The sequence below is a fragment of the Abramis brama genome, assembly GCF_963993115.1.
Source record: "Abramis brama genome assembly, chromosome: 25".
NCBI classification, from domain to species: domain Eukaryota; kingdom Metazoa; phylum Chordata; class Actinopteri; order Cypriniformes; family Leuciscidae; genus Abramis; species Abramis brama.
In genome coordinates, this window is record NC_139987.1 from 2353774 (window position 1) to 2373539 (window position 19766).

A 19766-nucleotide genomic window follows, 5' to 3' on the forward strand; every position below is an offset into this window, starting at 1 on the left:
GTCTACAAATAGTTCCATTTACTGACTGAAGTAAAAAGGTTTGTGTCAGTTCAATAACAGCAACACAAAGTTAAAAAAGCAATGCACACATCAGTGTACGCTCACGGTTTCTCAGAGAAGTAAGTGCTCCCGAATCGACAGCTTCTTTTGAACTATCCACTGAGTTTTTGGTCATACCACATCCTGTTCAGTTAGAGCAATTTGAACATGCTATGTAGTCCTTGTCCAAAGTGAGGGGAGTTCAACACACTTTGTAAGGTAAGAATATGTCTAATTCTCTACATGTATGTTTTACGTATACGTCAGTTTTTGTGCTCAAGTATGATGTTAAATTGAACGAATTCATAAGGCGAAGTGAATTATGTGGCCTAAATTATTGATGTGAGACAAAAAAAAAAAACTGAAATACTTTTCATTACAGTTTCACATGATTTCTCTTTGAATATTTCATATGCAATGTTATATTATACAATTGTAAATGATCATCATATATATAAATATTATAATTTTCTAATATCTTCATTTATTTATGGTAGGCTACAGTGAAAATAAAAGGGAAAAGAAACGTTTTAAATGATCTGTGTAATATTTGCGACAGCACTTTGTTGTGGCAATAACTGATCTATCATTATTACTTTGAAGTAAATTTAAAAGCAAAGCTGTTCAGAAATATCAGATGTTTCTCTAACTGTGGACTCAATTCTCTTAAAGAAGGCAGTTATTTGTCTTTAATGATTTATTAAGTTACAAACTTATTTTATGCATGTGTTAAAAGTTCAGCAATAATTGATTAATGATTACTTCCAAAAATCTGGAACATTTGCATGTTGGCAAAAGCAAACGTCTAGATGGGAGACTACAATGTAAATGTTGCTATTTAAAATATATTTCTAACCTGGAAATAATTAGAAATTTATAGGGTTTTGAAACTTGTACAACAAAGATGTTAATGACAAACTTATAACAAATACTAATAAATGCAGATTTTTTTAACATTTCACTTATAATGTTACCAAATTGGTATTATATTATATATTATAATTTATGATGAAAGTATTGTATAATTTAAAACGGCTTTTAAAAATGTCAGAAATCCTTTCATATATATATTATATTTATAAAAAAAAAAGACATTTATAAAATCTTAATATAGGACACAATACTATTGTAATATAATTTTGGCATTATAATACACCTTAGTATAACATTTTATGATATCTCACCTTAGACCTGTAGAACTAAAATCCCCAAATTACATAATTTAAACACACATCTGACCAGTGGCTATTAATGCTTTATTACTGCTTTGTTGCTTTTATGGATTTCTGCTTTTCTCAGAAAGCTGAAACTAATTTTCCATTACAAACATTACATTTTGCTCTTTGGCTGCAATAACCTGACCATGTCTTCTTCTTTATGGAATCTTTTGTGGTTGAATTTGATGCTCTGCTCGACTTGCTTCTCTTTCATGCATTAACACGAGACCCTGAGGTTTTGCATTAGCGCTTGTGTTTGAGGTTGCTTTTTAGTTAGTAAAAGGGCTAGAGGATGTATTTTCTGTTTGCTTCATTTTGTACTTCAGGCACATTAATGTTGCATTATAATGGGAAAATTAAAAGAAAAACAAACGAAGCATAATGAATATAAATGTAGCACAATGTAAAGCTGATACAGCGTACTGTATTTCAGTCATTAATTTTTAGTCAGGCCATTTGATCAGACTGTAATCTGGCTCGCTTTGACCATATAACAGAAGTCTAAATCAAGATATATCATACAAGGAGATTGAACTGGGGTTATATTGCTGAGATAAATTGTTAGTTATGAGTTAGCATGATTACATTTTATTTATAATGATTATGATGCCACACTATTTTCTAAGTGTTTTTCCTTTGAGGTATACCACAAATGAAATGAAATTTCTCTCTTGAAGCACGAGATCCATGTGATTTCCACGTAAAGTGTTTAATTGTGTGACCTTGCCTTGTATAGTTGCAGTAGTAGTCATCTTTAAGCACCCATGATGGGAATGGGCTTAAGTTATAGTAGAGTCTAAATGTTATTGCAAAAGACTTGACCGCTTCCTCTTTCTGCGTGAACTAGTTTCTCAGAGGCGCATGTCGTTCAACTTTTAACTTCTTACACAAGTTAGAGTTTCAAATTTGCATACATTTACACACACACACACACACACACACACACACACACATACTTTGTGTCATTTACTTAAAAAGAATATTTTTGCTACAAAAAGGGGGGAAATTAAATAAAATACACTGCCAGTCAAAGGTTTGGAAAGACTCTCAAAACCTTTTTGATCTTAAATACTTTAAATTCATTTTGTATATATATATATAAAATGTGGCTATGTATAAATTTAAATATATATTTTTTTAATGATTTGGACATGGTGGTGAAGGTGAAACAACCATTGATAAGAAACTCCTGTTTGACAGACGGTAATGATCCGTTTAATTGTATTCATCATTAATGAATTCTCACACTTCCATTTTTGTTTTATTTCATAGTTTACTATTGTAGAAAATGTGGGAAACATTAATAACAGATAGCCCCATTAAGTCATTTGAGCTTTTTTCTTCTCTTTAACTCTAATTGTCGTGACAAGTTTTGAATTTTGAACTCAAGCTTATGCGTTTTCAAAATATTTGACTTGAAGTAATCCATTGTCTTGACTATTTGTGACTTGAAACAAAGGTTATATAAGTTTAGTTTACTCATATTTAGTTGAGTTTTCTCAAGTTTTTCCACCTGGAAATGTTTTGCCAATTCAGATTATGCCAATTCATAAATAAACAAGGAAATAAACAAAATTCATATTGATTTGATATCTCTATATTTAAAATACATTAAGTGATCATATCACAAAATGATAAGAAACAGATTAAAATGAAACCGTAAAGATAACAGTGTTAAAGATAACAGAATTAAAGAACACACAAAATTAGTAAACAGTGTGAGAGAGTGTGAGTCGACAGAATGCATCAAAGGGACAAGTGTGTAATAAAGTAAAGTAAATCGCGAAAAGAATGATTCCCGCATTGGTCCAATATTTTATCTTTTTCTTTAAAAATGTATTATGCTAATGGATAATTGCAGTTGTTCGGCACAACATTCAGTTTGTAATGTCTTATGCTATACAGTACATGAAAGCCTACACATTTCAATATTAATATTCTTTACAACATAATTTTATGAAGTGAAATGATTAAATGGCATCTTGTATAAGGTTGGCATTATCGTCACAGGGTTAAATCTCTAGATTGCATTTAAATGTGTACAGTACTCGTGGGTGTGTGATTGAAGCCTCACTGATTTTTCATAAAAAATATGGGTAACATTTTATTTTATTGTCCTTGTTACATATGTTACATGTACTTACCATAGTAATAACAGTAAATTATGCATAATTACATGCAACTAACCCTCAACCAAATCCTAATCCTACCCTAACCCTATAGTGAGTACATGTAGTTGCTTAATATTACTCGGTACTTAAATATATAATTATATATATGTGACCCTGGATCACAAAACCAGTCACGAGTCGCACAGGTATATTTGTGGCAATAGCCAACAATACATAGAATGGGTCAAAATTATCGATTTTCTTTTATGCCAAAAATCATTAGGATATTAAGTAAAGATCATGTTCCATGAAGATATTTTGTAAATTTCCTACCGTAAATATATAAAACATTTATTTTTGTGAGTGAATGCAGCACAATCGTGAACATAAATGTACAACTTTAAAAGAGATTTTCTCAGTGTTTCGATTTTTCTGCACCCTCAGATTCCAGATTTTCTAATAGTTGTATCTCAGCCAAATATTGTCCTATCCTAACAAACCATACATCAATGGGAAGCTTATTTATGCAGCTTATATAAATCTCAATTTCCAAAAATTTACCCATGTGACTGGTTTTGTGGTCCAGGGTCACATGTATATATCACATGTGTATATATATAACATAGAATATATAATATATATGTGTGTGTGTGTTTTATATATATATATATATATATATATATATATATATATATACACATATATATATATATATATACATACGTTATATATATACATATGATATATAAATCTCAATCCAAAAATTTACCCATGTGACTGGTTTTGTGGTCCAGGGTCACATGTGTGTATATATATATGTATATATATATATATATATATATATATATATATATATATATATATATATATATATATATATATATATATATATATGATACTGGACCACAAAACCAGTCACATGGGTAAATTTTTGGATTGAGATTTATATAACGTATGTGTATATATATATATATATATATATATATATATATATATATATATATATATATATATATATATATATATATATATATATATATATATGTGTGTGTGTGTGTATATATATATATATATATATATATATATATATATATATATATATATATGTGTGTGTGTGTATATATATATATATATATATATATATATATATATATATATATATATATATATATATGTGTATATGTATATATATGTGTATATGTATATGTATAATGTAAATGAACATTGGTCCAGTATTTTAGTTTTGAGTCAAATATGGACAAACCCAAACGTTGGGTCAAAATTTTAAATGACATTTTTAACCCAACGTTTGGGTTTGTCCATATTTGACCCAAAATTGGGTTAAACCCAGCATTTTTAGCCAACAAAAGTGTAGCCAATTTTTGACACTGAGTGTAGCCAACAAATTTTAATAATAAGGCCATACATTTTCTTTACAACAGTATTTTTTTTAAGCGAATTCATTAAATGGCATCCATAAGGTTGGCATTATCGTCACAGGGTTTAATCTCTAGATTGTAGCCTATTTAAATGTGTACAGTACACGTGGTTGTGTGTGATTGAAGCCTCAATTATCTTTCACTAAAAATATGATAGAAATGGTCTCCACATTGTCCTTTCGCAGGTCATTAGCGATCCTCTAGGCTTTTCGCAGTCATGGTGGACAAGGTGCAGATGCTGCCGTACTTCTTCGGCAACATCACGCGCGAGGAGGCGGAGGAGTACCTGCGTCAGGGCGGCGCGGGCGACGGGCTGTACCTGCTCCGCCAGAGCCGCAGCTTCCTCGGCGGGTACGCGCTCTCCGTGTCCTACGGCCGCCAGCTCTACCACTACACCATCGAGAGGGAGCTCAACGACATGTACGCCATCGCAGGGGGCAAGTCACACAGAACCCCGATCGATGTGATCGACTACCACTCGCAGGAGTCTGACGGGCTCGTGTGCCTGCTGAAGAGGCCCTTTAACCGGCCACGGGGCACTGAGCCTAAAGTGGGTCCCTTTGAAGACCTCAAAGAGCAGCTCATCCGCCAGTATGTCAAACAAACTTGGAATTTACAGGTTGGTGTTAGTTTAAAGTATAACCGCATAACGATAACTATATTATCATCCACACCAGCAGACGATATCTTGTTTAGATCTTTGTCTAAGCGAGCTCTCTAGTTTTGTTGTCTGTCACTTTAAATGCTCGAGCTCTTTACAGCAGGATGGATTCTGATTGGCTGTCAACGATTTTTTGTTCATCAGCTGGGGGAAAAACGTTCTGAAACGGATTCCAGCGACAATATCGTTTCACCGTGCCGTTATCGTTATAGTTGTTGTGTGAACTACGATTTTTAGAACTATATCCGTTTTCATTAAAGGGGTGATATAATGACACTCTTTACAAGATTTAAAATAAATCTCTGTTGTCCCCAGAGTGTGTATGTGAAGTTTTAGCTCAAAATACCTCACAGATAATTTTTTACAGCATGTTTAAATTGTCCCTTTTTTAGGATGAGCAAAAACGTCGTTTCGTGTGTGTCCCTTTAAATGCAAATGAGCTGCTGCTCCTGGCACAGGGGGCGGGGCTTCAAGAGCTCGTGTATGTGTGTAGCAGCTCGGATTACAGAGCATTTGCAGCAATTGTGAAAACATTTAGTCGCCTCTGCGCTACATTAAGGGGGTCATCGGATGCCCATTTTCCACAAGTTGATGTGATTTTTTTTTAGGGTCTTCGTGTAAAGTTTGTAACATACTTTGGTTAAAATTCCTCAATGGTGTGTAAAACAACACCCTTTTACCTCCTCAAAAACGACCTGTTTCGGTGTATGTCTCTTTAAATGAGCAACTGCTCACCTCACCCCTCTCTTCCGTGGGGCGTGTCCACACGAGACACAAATGGCTGAGAGAGGAAATATGCTAATACGGGACAGTCTGTCAGTGGTCGTGGGCGGAGCATGAGAAAATCCAAACGGCTTGATTATTGAGAGTGTTTAGGCTTTTTGAGGATAAAAAAAGGAGTGAATGGATTTTTTTTCATTGTATGGTGGTTGTGTCCACACACTGCAAAGACACATTTGTATGCAAACACCATATAAAAGTGAATTTAGCATTCGATGACCCCTTTAAAAAGGTTAGCGTAAATGCACATTATGTGATATAAAAGAAGCAGTTAGTGAGTTGTTTTGTGTGTTGTGTGTTGTGTGTCAGGGTTCGGCTCTGGAGCAGGCCATCATCAGCCAGAGACCTCAGCTGGAGAAGCTCATCTCCACAACAGCGCATGAGAAGATGCCCTGGTTCCATGGCAAGATCGACCGCGAGGACTCGGAGCTGCGCCTGCGCAGGAGCTCACACGTCAACGGAAAATTCCTGTAAGTCCTATTCACATGACTTATCCAAGATCAAGAAAAATGAGAAATGATCTTGGATTTCATCACATCTTCTAAGAATCACCCATAATACATATTCGCTATAGGCTATAATCTAGATCTACATACAGTTCAAAACTTTAGTGTCAGCAGGATTTTAAAAATAATTGAAAATTTAATTTAATTTTGCTAAGGAGACCGAAGTAAAAGTGGTATGTTGTTATTTTGCGTGCATTACATGAATCTAAATAATGTAGCGTTTCCATTAAATTAAAGTCAATTATGACTGTTTTCATGTGCTTTAATGTAATTATTTCTTTAGTATCATGATTAAGATTTTATAAAACATTTTGAGTTAGTCGCAAACCTTACAATTGAAATCCCAAAACTATTGTAAAGAAATAACTTAGATATAGATTAAACTGATGACTGTATGTGTGGCTGTATGAACTAAGCCCGGGTTTGGACTGTAGCACCACTGCTCTGAAGTGAAAGAAGCGAGGCAGAGAAGAGGCAGTGTGTGGTTTCCGCTGTGACACTGTTCGAGAGGACTTCCTGAAGTGACCGAAGAACACGCAGTGTGTGTGTGTGTGTGTGTGTGTGTGTGTGGAGGCGGAAAACAAGAGCAGGGCTGGGTGGGGGTAGAGAGGCAGTGTACAGACTCCACCTGCTTTAAATAGATCACTGGCTACCATCTTAAAACATGCGTGTGTGTGTGTGTGTGTGTGTGTGTGTGTGTGTGTGTGTGCAATGCAGTCTACAGAAACATGGAAAAAAAGAATTTATTTACAAAACAAATACGGTTTTATCATCGTGAGGACTTTGTCATTAGCTTTCAACTTTCTAGTTTTTTCTAAAGCTAAAAAAGTAATCGAAATGAGTTATTGTTTATTTCTATATTTCCACTTTGATTAAACATTTATTAGTTTAACTACATCCACTGCATGCTGAATCTGAATAGCGAATCTGTGTTTTAAAAAAACATCTACAGCTCCATCTAGTGTTGATCTGTGTATAACCAGAGGTCCAACTGCAAGAGCTGTCTTCTGCTTAACATATACTGTATCATTTTCTCTCCTCCTGACAGAATTAGACAGAGAGAAAACGATGGCAGAAACGTGTCCTATGCCCTGTGTCTCCTGCATAATAACCAAGTCATGCACTATCGCATTGATAAGGACAGGGCTGGCAAACTCTCCATTCCTGATGGGAAGAAGTTCGACACACTTTGGCAGGTAAATAAACCTGTCAAGAGACACGTCAAACCTGCTTATGACTTCAGAGCGGGTGAAGTCTATACAGTATGTGTAGAAAATAATAATCTCGGATAATAAGCAAAAAGTCATTTATTTATATTCAGGCTTGTCTATTGCATATGCTATCACCATCTGTCATAAAACCATCTTGGGTCCACTTTAGACATTGTACACTGAACAACTACACTGAACAAAATTATAAACGCAACACTTTTGTTTTGCCCCTATTTTCATGAGCTGAACTTAAAGATCTAAGACTTTTTCTATGTACACAAAAGGCCTATTTCTCTCAAATATTGTTCACAATTCTGTCTAAATCTGTGTTAGTGAGCACTTCTCCTTTGCGGTTTGCTGATGTGATCGAGTGGCCCATGGTGGCGGTGGGGTTATGGTATGGGCAGGCGTATGTTATGGACAACGAACACAGGTGCATTTTATTGATGGCATCTTGAATACACAGAGATACCGTGACGAGATCCTGAGGCCCATTGTTGTGCCATTCATCCACGACCATCACCTCATGTTGCAGCATGATAGTGCACGGCCCCATGTTGCAAGGATCTGTACACAATTCCTGGAAGCTGAAAACATCTCAGTTCTTGCATGGTCAGCCTCCTCACCGGACATGTCACCCATTGAGCATGTTTGGGATGCTCTGGATCGGCGTATACGACAGCGTGTTCCAGGTCCTGCCAATATCCAGCAACTTCGCACAGCCATTGAAGAGGAGTGGAGCAACATTTCACAGGCCACAATCAACAACCTGATCAACTCTATGCGAAGGAAATGTGTTGCACTGTGTGAGGCAAATGGTGGTCACACCAGATACTGACTGGTTTTCGGACACCCCCAATACAGTAAAACTGCACATTTTAGAGTGGCCTTTTATTGTGGCCAGCCTAAGGCACACCTGTGCAATAATAATGCCGTCTAATCAGCATCTTGATATGCCACACCTGTGAGGTGGATGGATTATCTCGGCAAAGGAGAAGTGCTCACTAACACAGATTTAGACAGATTTGTGAACAATATTTGAGAGAAATAGGCCTTTTGTGTACATAGAAAAAGTCTTAGATCTTTGAGTTCAGCTCATGAAAAATGGGGGCAAAAACAAAAGTGTTGCGTTTATAATTTTGTTCAGTGTATAAGTAACTTAGTACAACTACATGTCAACTAACTCTCATTAGAGTATTAGTAGAGTGTCAGGTTAGGAGTTATTAGATTAAGTTGACATGTAATTGCAAAGTTACTTACAGTCAGTAGAGTGTCTGTTGAGGATCATCACAATAAAGTGTTGGCAGATATTAAGCAGACAGTCTACTATTACTCTAATGAGTTGACATGTAGTTGAAAAGGTACAAGTAAACATAAGTAACTAACGTTTTCTAACATGTCAACTAACTCTCATTAGAGTATTAGTAGACTGTCAGGTTAGGCGCGTTAGTAGAATAAGTTGACATGTAGTTGCAAAGTTACTTATAGTCAGTAGAATGTCTAAAGTGGACCATCAGAATAAAGTGTAACCTAGTCTTGTAGAGGTAGACAATTGTCTTGAATATGGTGACCAACAGGGCAAATGACGTGTTATATTTAGATTTCCTGGTTGGGGGTGAATAGTTGCGTGGCTGTGCATTATGCACTGCATCAAAGCTTTAGCAAAGGTTAAGCTACAGACAGGCCAGTAACTAGCCTTGACAAACATCTATCACTTTGTGATTAGAAGAGCGCTGCATGGTTTGAATGAGGTGGGTGTGCATTAAAAATGTATTTTAACATAGAAATTGCTTGATATTGGTGATGCGTCACAACACTGTGTTACTGTGTAGCGTTTCAAATGTGTGCTGATCGAGAGCATGTGAAGAAGCAAAAAATGAAAGGAAAGTACACTCGGCGTTAGATAGATGATAGTTTATCCATCATTTGTCAAAAACAATGTACTGTAACGATATGCTGAAACAATGAGACTGTGATGATGCCCATAATTTGACATCGATGTGCAATATATTATAGCTGGTAGAACACTATTCGTACAAGCCTGACGGCCTGCTCCGAGTGCTAACCGAGTCCTGCCCGAGACCAGCACATCATTCAGCGGTGAGTACTTTCACAACTACAACAAACACACGGTGAGAATGTGTTATAATACCAGTTTACGTGAACATGCTTTGACATTAAAATGCACTGACATGTTGACAGTATGAACCACTCTGAGGGCTATTGTACCGTTTTAAATATCCACAAACAATTGTTCATTGTTTCACACACAAATAATTAAGGAAATGAAACTTTTTTCTGCTCATTCATTTAAAATAATGTTATTGCTAGTGTGATAAAGCATAGAGAAGTGGTTCTCAAATGGTCAAGTCAAGTCACCTTTATTTATACAGCGCTTTTTACAATACAGACTGTTTCAAAGCAGCTTTACAGAGATAACAGGAAAATAATGCAACAAAGTTTGTTTCCAGAAGAAAATAGCGTCACAGTCCAGCTTGAGTAAGTTCAGTGATGGCTCATTTTTGTTATAAAAAAAGTTATTAATTTAGTTCATTTGGGTCGTGTCCCAAAAATGGTGCCACAGACAATAGGGAAAGACAATGCAAAATGCAATAATGCACAATGGAATATATTTAAATGCTTTTGTGCTGCATTTTCTCACAAAAGTTGTGCATTTAAGAGAAAACTTTGCATTTGTTTGCAACACAATTGCAACACAAAGAAAGATTGTGTTTGTTCACAAAAAGTTTTGCATTAATCCAGGAGAACATTGCGTTCGCTCACAAAAGTTTTGCGTTCATCCCAGAAAGACCGTGTTTGCTCGCACGTTCGCTTGAAAAACCTTTACTCTGAGAAATATTGCGTTTGTTTACAAATTTTGTGTTCCCTAAGAAAAACATTTTAAAAGCAACTACAACATTTCTTTGTGGAACGCAAAACTTTTGCGAGGGAACGCAAAAGCATAGAAATGTTTCCTCCGATCAGATTTTTTTCCCCATCGTGTGTCCTTATAGTGGCTCCATATAATCTGACTTGAGATAGCAAAATATCTCAAAGATCCTCAAAAAGACCTTTGCAAGGTACAAAAAATATGCGGATTATGAATGATTTAGGGATAACCATGATATGTTCTGACAACAATTTGTTTTATTTTGCAAATTATTGGCTGCCAAGAACATGAAACCACTGAAGTTCAAGAGGCATTTAGAAGCCATGGTAAATGGTCATTTTTCTTATTCATTCAGCTTATGGCATGTTAATTAATTTGGGTTTTGACAGTTTATGTAATACATTTCAAAATTTCATAAGGACATTTTTATCTACTTCAATACAATAAACAATTCTGACCCTGCGTTGGGACACCACCACTTGTATAAGTGTAAAATCTAGGTCCTGAAGCAAAGCCTGCTGAGAACCACTGACCTAGACTGTACCAGTCCATTTAACACAATGGCCACTGGAAATGTGAATGTACATTGAATTGGTGAATTTGCAGAGTGAATTATTTATTGAAGAAACTCATTTTGTGTGCGTTTAGCTTTGTTGTTGTAATGTATAACACAAGACTAATGGCTCATAGATGTTAAGCATTAAATATAAGCATCAAATAGTGTAGGATAAAATAACCTTATGCTCTTTAAAATTGTGGTTTCTAGCAAGGTGCCACAGGTGGAATTCTCTCCAGAATCAAATCATACTCCTTCCCCAAACCTGGCCAAAAAAAGGTGCACTAACACCCCCCTCTCGTCCTCCTTATCCCCCACTGGCAGTGGTAGGACACCCGTCTGCTTGCGTGTGGTTTTTGCTTCTAACTTTGCCTGTGGGACGCCTTACACCCTCTCTGATCTCTTCCTCCATTCACTGCCCTGTACATCACATCCAATCACCAGCAATAACTCACATTCACTGTTTTCATCCGTATAAATATGGATACGTTTATGATAGTTTACTCTCCGTTCAGTTAAAAGAATAGTTGCCTTTTACACAGTTTTTGTTCAGTCCATTTTACACATCATTTCTCCTTGATTGCCTGTCCACCTTATTTTTACGATGGACGTGTCCATTTCTAGCTTGAATGTGCAAGGCTTCCGGTGTCATTTGCTCCCAGATATTTTTTAGAAATCCAGAATTATGCTGCTTAATGTTGTAAACATTTATTTGTTATCATGATATTTTAATTTATAATCAAAATCACAGACACGCTGGTTTGGAGCGCACTTTGCACAGCTAATGAATCGGAAGAGTTGTACATTCGTATTTCCTTGATGCAAAATAAGGTGGATAAATCAGGGCACATTATATTCCCTTTTACTTTTCTGTTGTTAAAAGTGTTTATAATACTTTAATGTTAATAATAGTTTATATTATATACAACATTTACTCTGGTATGCTGGTCTTGGCTGATTTTAGTGGGGTTTAGTAGACCAGCTAGACTGGTTTAAGATGTTTTACCTGTTTTTCATCCATCTGAGGAAAAAAAGACAGTTAATGAGAGCCTGGATTACTCAGCGTTTTTGTCGTTTTAAAATGACGTTATACTATCGTTTGAAAATTTGGGGTCAGTACGTTTATTTTATTTATTCAAAATTATTATTATTACTTTTATTCAACAAGGATGCATTCAACTGATTAAAAGTGACAACTAAGACCTTTACATTGTTATTGACCTTTGCATTTTTCATATTAACTACTTTAATCCGAATAGCAATGGTTTACAGCTGCCAGCCCAGACTGCAACATAGTGTCGGCCCAGATCCGGCCCAGGATTCCACACGGCCCAGATGTGGGCCGGATCTGGGCCGACACTATGTTGCAGTCTGGGAAGCAACATAGCAATTTGGCACATCAATATATAAAGTGTGGTCACAGACGTCACATCTTCACAACGGCTTGTCCAGAGCAGCTCAACCAATGAGAAATTAGATTCTGAACTATACTTTTGATAATGTACATCATAGCACATCTGGCTCAAATACTGGTCTAAAAGGGAGGTCGCATAATTGATCTCCTTTTGAGACGCCTCTGGCTATTGTCCACTGAAATTAGTCAATGGACAATAGTGTATCAGCCGTGTTATTTATTATATGACTCACAAGTTGCTCAGTGTTTGGAACAAAGGCAATGATTTTTTTGGAAGAGATGGCAATCATTTGTGTTGATATTGTCTAGATGCTTTTTCTAGCTTCTAACAGTTGAATTCCCCTAATCATACATCCATATTTTCATTCTCCTTTTCTATCACTCCTTTTTAATGATATAAATCACATAATTATCAATCCTATCTGCAAGAGATCTCTTTTCTTGTGTTTCTTTTTTTTTAATTTATACACTGTGTTGGCTTTTTGACCTTTTGGAAGAAGGTTCTCCTCTTCTTCATGGACACTGACCACATCATGTATAATGCTGAAGAACTGCCATTCACTTACTGTACCATTGAAACATCTCAGTAAATGTAATTATGCATTTAATTCTGATTTAAGGTGCCATGAAGAACACAGGAAAGTTTGGTTTGAACCTGTCCTTCTTTCCCATTGATGCATGCAGGCGTTTCAGATAACATGCCTGTGTCCTATCCGCTTTTTCTGTGTGGATTTGTGTATTTTCGTAATTGTAATTGTGTTGTGTGCTTGTAGGGTCACCTTGAAAATCCCTATAACATTAGATCAAGGGGTGAACTTCCGAATCCTAATATCTTCGGCACAGGTTAGTTTACTTAGTTTTGCTTCAACACTTACGCTTCCAGTCAAAGGTTGCACACCTGACTCTTTAAAAAAAGTTGATCTAAAGGCTTTTCCTTTGGATTGACAAATATAAATTGTGCCTATATATGGATTTCTTAATGGATGTAAGTAAAGTAGACGGTGAAGGAAAAGATATGTCTGGCTCACTATTTTAAATGCAGCTGGACTGTAGATATACTTCCATTTGTTTGATTTTCATAGTTGTAATAATCAAGAATGATCAGGTGTGTTGAAATTTTGGACTGGTAGTGTTAACCCGAGCCCGATGTAGTTCTTGTAATCCTCGTAAAACTCTGTGCTCTGTGTGTTTATAGAGGCTATGCCAATGGACACACAGGTGTATGAAAGTCCCTATGCAGATCCTGAAGAGCTGCGATCGACTACGGTGAACCGGAGCGACCTGACTCTGGAAGATGGAGAGCTGGGATCGGGAAACTTTGGCACTGTCCTAAGAGGAGTCTACCAGATGAAAAAGTTAGTCAACCAAATTCATACAGAAAACTCAGAAATCATTCAAATCTCATGTGGATTGTTTAAATTAGTATTTTAAGGATCAAATCAAAAATTCACAGTCAATCAAACAAACTTTTATCTTAGATCTTATAAGTTCTTTTTCTTGCTTTTAAAAACTGTATCCAAAAGAATGACGTATTGGTATTGTATTCTAAAAACCTGAATTGTCTTTTTACTTCAATCAAAAAACAAAAAAATACTGTATTAGCAACTGCGTCAATAACATGCAACTAAAGTTGCCGTTTATGTTTATTATAGGACTTGTAAATTTATTGATATTTCTCAAACATTCTGGAAAGGGTTTGTATTTTAAAACTTCTGCAATTTATTCAGTCTCCATTTAAATGTTGTTTCGTAGATAAGTTTAGTATTTTTTGTAAACTTTAGATTTAAGATAACTAAGACATGTTTGCATTCAAGTGATTTTGGTCAGAAATGAAACGGATACTTGACATCTCTCTTCTTGTCAAAGACATGCTTTATCTACAGTTGTGGCCAAATGTGATATCCTAGGAAAATTGACATCTACACCACTTATTCAAATATCATTAAAAAAAATGTGTTAAAGATTTTGTATGTGCTTGGAGTGAGTTGTTTTATTTGTCATAATAACGCAATGAAAGATGCCAAACTTTGCAGACATCAGTTTTGTCAGGCTGCCATACAAAGAAAATAAGAACTAACTAACTAAATATTAATAACTGATTATGTTGTAGTCAATGTATGCCTTTTCCTGTGAGCTTTTTTGTTTTGTTTTTATGCATTTTTTGGTATAGGAATAAAAACTGTAGTTGTAGTTTGCCTTTTTTGCCAAATAATTTTGTCAAGTAAAAACCTTAAATGAGTGTTTTGTTCTTCCCTCATATTTAAAATATTTAAAAAAGATATATAAAATATTTTCCTCATATTTTGATGGTTTAACTTGTAGGGTTTTGATCGAACTTCTAGGGTCATTAAAAACAAATACCCCCTCTGGATGTCACTTTTGGCCACTACTGAATGTAATTTCTTGACACAAAGCATAATGGGAGACACGGTTTGGTTGCACAAGTGTGTTTCATCATGTATTGCTATTCATCAACAGCACACAAAATGCGTTAAAACTAAATTGTACCATCAACATTCAAATTTCCCCCTTGAAGATCAATACCAATTTGTAATTTAACTGAAAGATCATTTTACAGGTGCGAAAAGTTTCTTTAAGCCCTGAGTTTGGGGGCATTTCAGTGAAAAATCAAGACAGAAATAAATTAATGGAAACTTTGTAGCTGACGATGGTAAATGAACTATTTTTCCATTTACAATAAACCTAGCCAAGTCGCACATTTGCACTGCATAGTAATAGCAATAGCAACTTTATTTACAGTATATAGCACAATAAAAACAACACAAGTTGACCAATGTGCTTTACAATGTCACACAGAAAAAAAGAAGAGAAAAAAGCATCACATAGGCAACACATATAATAAAATGGTCACTGATTAAAAGCTATTGAAAACAGATGTGTTTTCAGTTGTCCTGTAAAACCCTGTACAGTAGCAGCGTCTCTAATATGTTTAGGCAAACCGCTACAGCAAAAGCGCGATCTCCTGTAATAGCCTGTAAATGTAAAACTCATGCAAATGCAATCTATCTGTACATATGCATGTTTCTTTCAGAACGCAGAAGGTTGTTGCTGTGAAGATCTTGAAGAACGATGATGATAATGCGGCGGTGAAGGATGAGATGCTGCGGGAAGCTAACGTCATGCAGCAGCTGGACAACCCCTACATCGTCCGCATGATCGGCATCTGTGAGGCGGAGAACCTCATGCTGGTCATGGAGCTCGCGGAGCTCGGCCCGCTGCACAAGTTCCTTCAGAAGAACAAGTAAGCTTCAGAAAATATGAGAGGCTGATGTTCTGGATGCTGCTACTTATGCATTACTCTGTTGTTAGGATGACCAAAAGTTTTAAAAGTATCATTTTTAGGCTGGTCTGCCGCTGCGGTCTAACAGCGCTCGCCAATGTCAAAGTGATAGAGATGACCAAGCTTACTGTTCACAGAGGGCGAGTGCGAAATACAACATGACACTTTAGTTTCAGCAGTGAAAGAGTGCGTGGTAAGGTGTAAGCTAAACGTTTAACACATGATTCATGTAATGCACAACTGAATGTGACGAGACTGGAAACGTTGTGCATATTTTAAAATAAAATAATAAGCCTAATTGCAAAAAAGCTATGATTATTTCATAACTACAATTAGACCTAGAACTTCTTTTACCGTTTATGTTTTTTATGTAAAAAAAAAACGTTTGGTCCCCCTCAGTGTTCAAGACATGTTTACAGCCTTGCTTCAGTGTGAATATTGAGGTTTGCCGACACTTTGCTGCATTGTCCTTCTTAGCGTTTCATGGTCCCTATCATTCACGTTCGGTTTTTGCCCTCTTTTCTTCTTGCTGATGAAGTCTTGCCATGCTTTGTGGACACAGTAATAATAATTAAGACTGTTGTTCTGAAAACTATTGTTGCTTTTTGGACTTCTGACAAGTCGCCCGTTTCACATGTGGTCTGCTGGAAACCACTTATACTGCATGTACAGATGTACAAACTAGACAATATAAACAATAAAATGATAAAAGATAATCACAATGTTTGTTTTTCCACTATAGCCTACACAGATTATATTAATCTCTATAATAATGGGTGTTCACATTATGTTGTCCAACCCCTGTATATTCACAATATAGGATGGTCACAAGATTTTATTTGTATTAAACAACTCTTCACAAAACTCTTTTCAATACAACAACGGTTTAGAGTGACCACAGTGAGCACGGCATCATTTCAAAAATGCCTATAAAAATACCATACAAACTGGGCACTATATTCCAAGTCTCCTGAAGTCATGTGACCGCACTGTGTGAGATGCTCTCCGAAATTTCACAGACAGTATCCAGTCATCCGTTGGATCAGGAGTTCACAAGGCGAAAAACTGTGCCATATCCCAGACAGCAACATAGTGTCGGCCCAGATCTGGCCTACATCCGGCACGCGTTGAATCCAGGTGTGCCAGATGTGGCCCGGATCTGGGCCGACACTATGTTGCTGTCTGGGATGTGCCATATAGAGTCAGGACTGAACTTCAGGTCAGAAGCAATAGTAGCAGTGTCATTATTTACATAGAAGCCTAAAAGTGAATGGATTTCCCTTGCGTTTTCAGACACATCTCTATGAAGAACATCACAGAGCTGGTCCATCAGGTCTCTATGGGAATGAAATATCTGGAAGAGCACAACTTTGTTCACAGAGATCTTGCAGCCAGGAACGTGCTTCTAGTCACTCAGCATTACGCCAAGATCAGCGACTTCGGACTCTCTAAAGCCCTGACAGAAGATGAGAACTATTACAAGGTATAATAACCACAGTGTCCTTCATAAGTATTGGCAAAAGTACAGAACGTCACCTTTTATTTCTGGATGTTTCAACACGTACAGTACATGTTTTACCAACTAAGAGCGACATCGCTTTTAACGCCCCCTAACAAAAGCTGCAGTCTTGACGTTCGTACAGCAGAATGAGTGTTGAAGCACACTGACCACTCTTTGCTCCCTGCTCCTCTAGGCCAAAGGTCATGGTAAATGGCCGCTGAAATGGTACGCTCCCGAGTGCATGAACTTCCTGAGGTTCTCTTCGAAGAGCGACGTGTGGAGCTTCGGGGTCCTGATGTGGGAGGCGTATTCATACGGACAGAAACCGTACAAGGTGCGAAACTCTATAAGCAGTTCCTCCCAAACACACTGTATTCTTAATCGAGCTTTGTGATATATTGATTATATAAAAAAGTGAGTATTGTGGATATTGTGACTATCACAGTGCTTTTAATGCCTGAAAATAAATACGATTCTTCCTGGTGTTCATTTAGTGACAAAAACAGTGATTATTTTAGTTTTTGCATGGTAAATCTGCATGAATTATTTTGAATCTACGTGAAAACAGTGGCTTTTGGTTTGAAAATAAAAAAAATCACCCATTTCAGAGCAAATGTACAGAGCCCCACACATGACATGCAGACGAAAATATATGTGTTCTGGCAAACGATTTAAAAATTCGTTCTCTCGTTTTTGTAAAGCGTGGTCGCAAATAACTAAAATAAGAGAACAAATTATTTCAACGTGGCCATGATTTACTAAGACAAAGGAACTTATTATTATATCTTGTGAACAATTTACTTAAAACAAGTGAACGAATTAGTAAAATGTGTTGATGTAATTGTTAATTCGTGTCCAAGATATACATATTTTTTCACACATGTCATGTGCGGGGCTCTGTACAAATGACCCTATTAAGTCCATCAAAATTTAGGTTGTCTTATAGAAATATAAATAGTCTTCCATAAACTTAACTTTTTTGTAAAGCTTTTTACAATAAGGTTCAATTCATTAACATTAGTTAATTTAGCTTTAGGTATCATGAAATAACAATAAAAAGCATTTATATATCTATGTTAATATTCATTTAAAAACTTATTATTATTATTTGTTAATTAATGAGCGTTTAAACTTGAAAAAGTGTTATATGAATGAAATATGTATAAATTAACATTAATATTGATTAATCAATTCAGCAAAAGTACTGTTCTTTGTTAGTTCATAATAATACGCTGATACAGTATACTGTACTCTTGTGCTGCATAGTATGTGGGCTTATTAGTGTCCCCTAAATATCAAGATATATTGAATATTGTCTAAATCTCAAGCAGCACATTCATCCATTTAATCATCAGACATGAGCTGGTGTTTGAAAGTAATTCTGTTGTTTATTGCATATTGTCTGAAGGGCATGAAAGGAAATGAAGTCATCCAGATGATTGAGAGTGGACAGAGAATGTCGGCGCCGGCCGACTGCCCGGATGAGATGTACAACCTCATGATGAAATGCTGGACGTACAAGTAAGTGAACACTCACTAGATTAAACTTCAGATTCATAATCATCATGATTTTTATCTGCATTTATTTTATTTATAATTCTGTATTATAATGCATCTGCAATAATCAGTTTTATCACTCCTAATTTTACAAATTAATTACTTGAAGAGCACAATACTAACATAAAATCAAGATTCTGATTATTCGATCATAATACCATTATTTAAAATGTTATAAAACCACAGGAATAAAAGATTAATATTGTATTATAATCATTATATTAGAGTGTGTGTTAAGCTTTTAGTGTCATAGCATAGACATTTAAAATTTCATAATCAAGATTAAGCTACTGTACCAAAACTCTGGAGTTTTAACTATTTTTACTGTTGATATGAATTTAATTAGCATATGCTTAATTTCATTTTATAAAATCCTGCAGATGCACAATTAAAGCAGTGGATGGATGGATGGATGGATGGATGGATGGACGAATGGATGGGTGGATGGGTGAATGGGTGGATGGATGGATGGATGGATGGTTGGTTGGGTGGATGGATGGATGGTTGGTTGGGTGGATGGATAGATGGATGGATGCATGGATGGATGGATGGATGCGTGGGTGGATGGATGGATGGATGGACG

General features: G+C 36.0%; 1 protein-coding gene across 3 annotated transcripts in view; it reads left to right on the plus strand.

The window, feature by feature from the left end:
- Positions 1 to 19766, plus strand: part of syk (spleen tyrosine kinase) — a 21274-nt gene continuing 1508 nt past the window's right edge. The window contains exons 1-13 of one of the 3 annotated variants that reach the window (XM_084105533.1): positions 59 to 258; positions 4992 to 5425; positions 6557 to 6717; positions 7802 to 7949; positions 9981 to 10064; positions 11139 to 11180; positions 11621 to 11689; positions 13598 to 13667; positions 14020 to 14179; positions 15877 to 16086; positions 17419 to 17608; positions 17820 to 17960; positions 19035 to 19147. In XM_084105533.1, the coding sequence (XP_083961659.1) occupies positions 5024 to 5425; positions 6557 to 6717; positions 7802 to 7949; positions 9981 to 10064; positions 11139 to 11180; positions 11621 to 11689; positions 13598 to 13667; positions 14020 to 14179; positions 15877 to 16086; positions 17419 to 17608; positions 17820 to 17960; positions 19035 to 19147 (1790 nt within the window). In that variant the 5' untranslated portion in view covers positions 59 to 258; positions 4992 to 5023. Of the gene's footprint in view, positions 259 to 4991; positions 5426 to 6556; positions 6718 to 7801; positions 7950 to 9980; positions 10065 to 11138; positions 11181 to 11620; positions 11690 to 13597; positions 13668 to 14019; positions 14180 to 15876; positions 16087 to 17418; positions 17609 to 17819; positions 17961 to 19034; positions 19148 to 19766 lie in introns of all 3 variants that reach the window. The other 2 variants (XM_084105534.1, XM_084105535.1) reach the window with 2 other exon arrangements.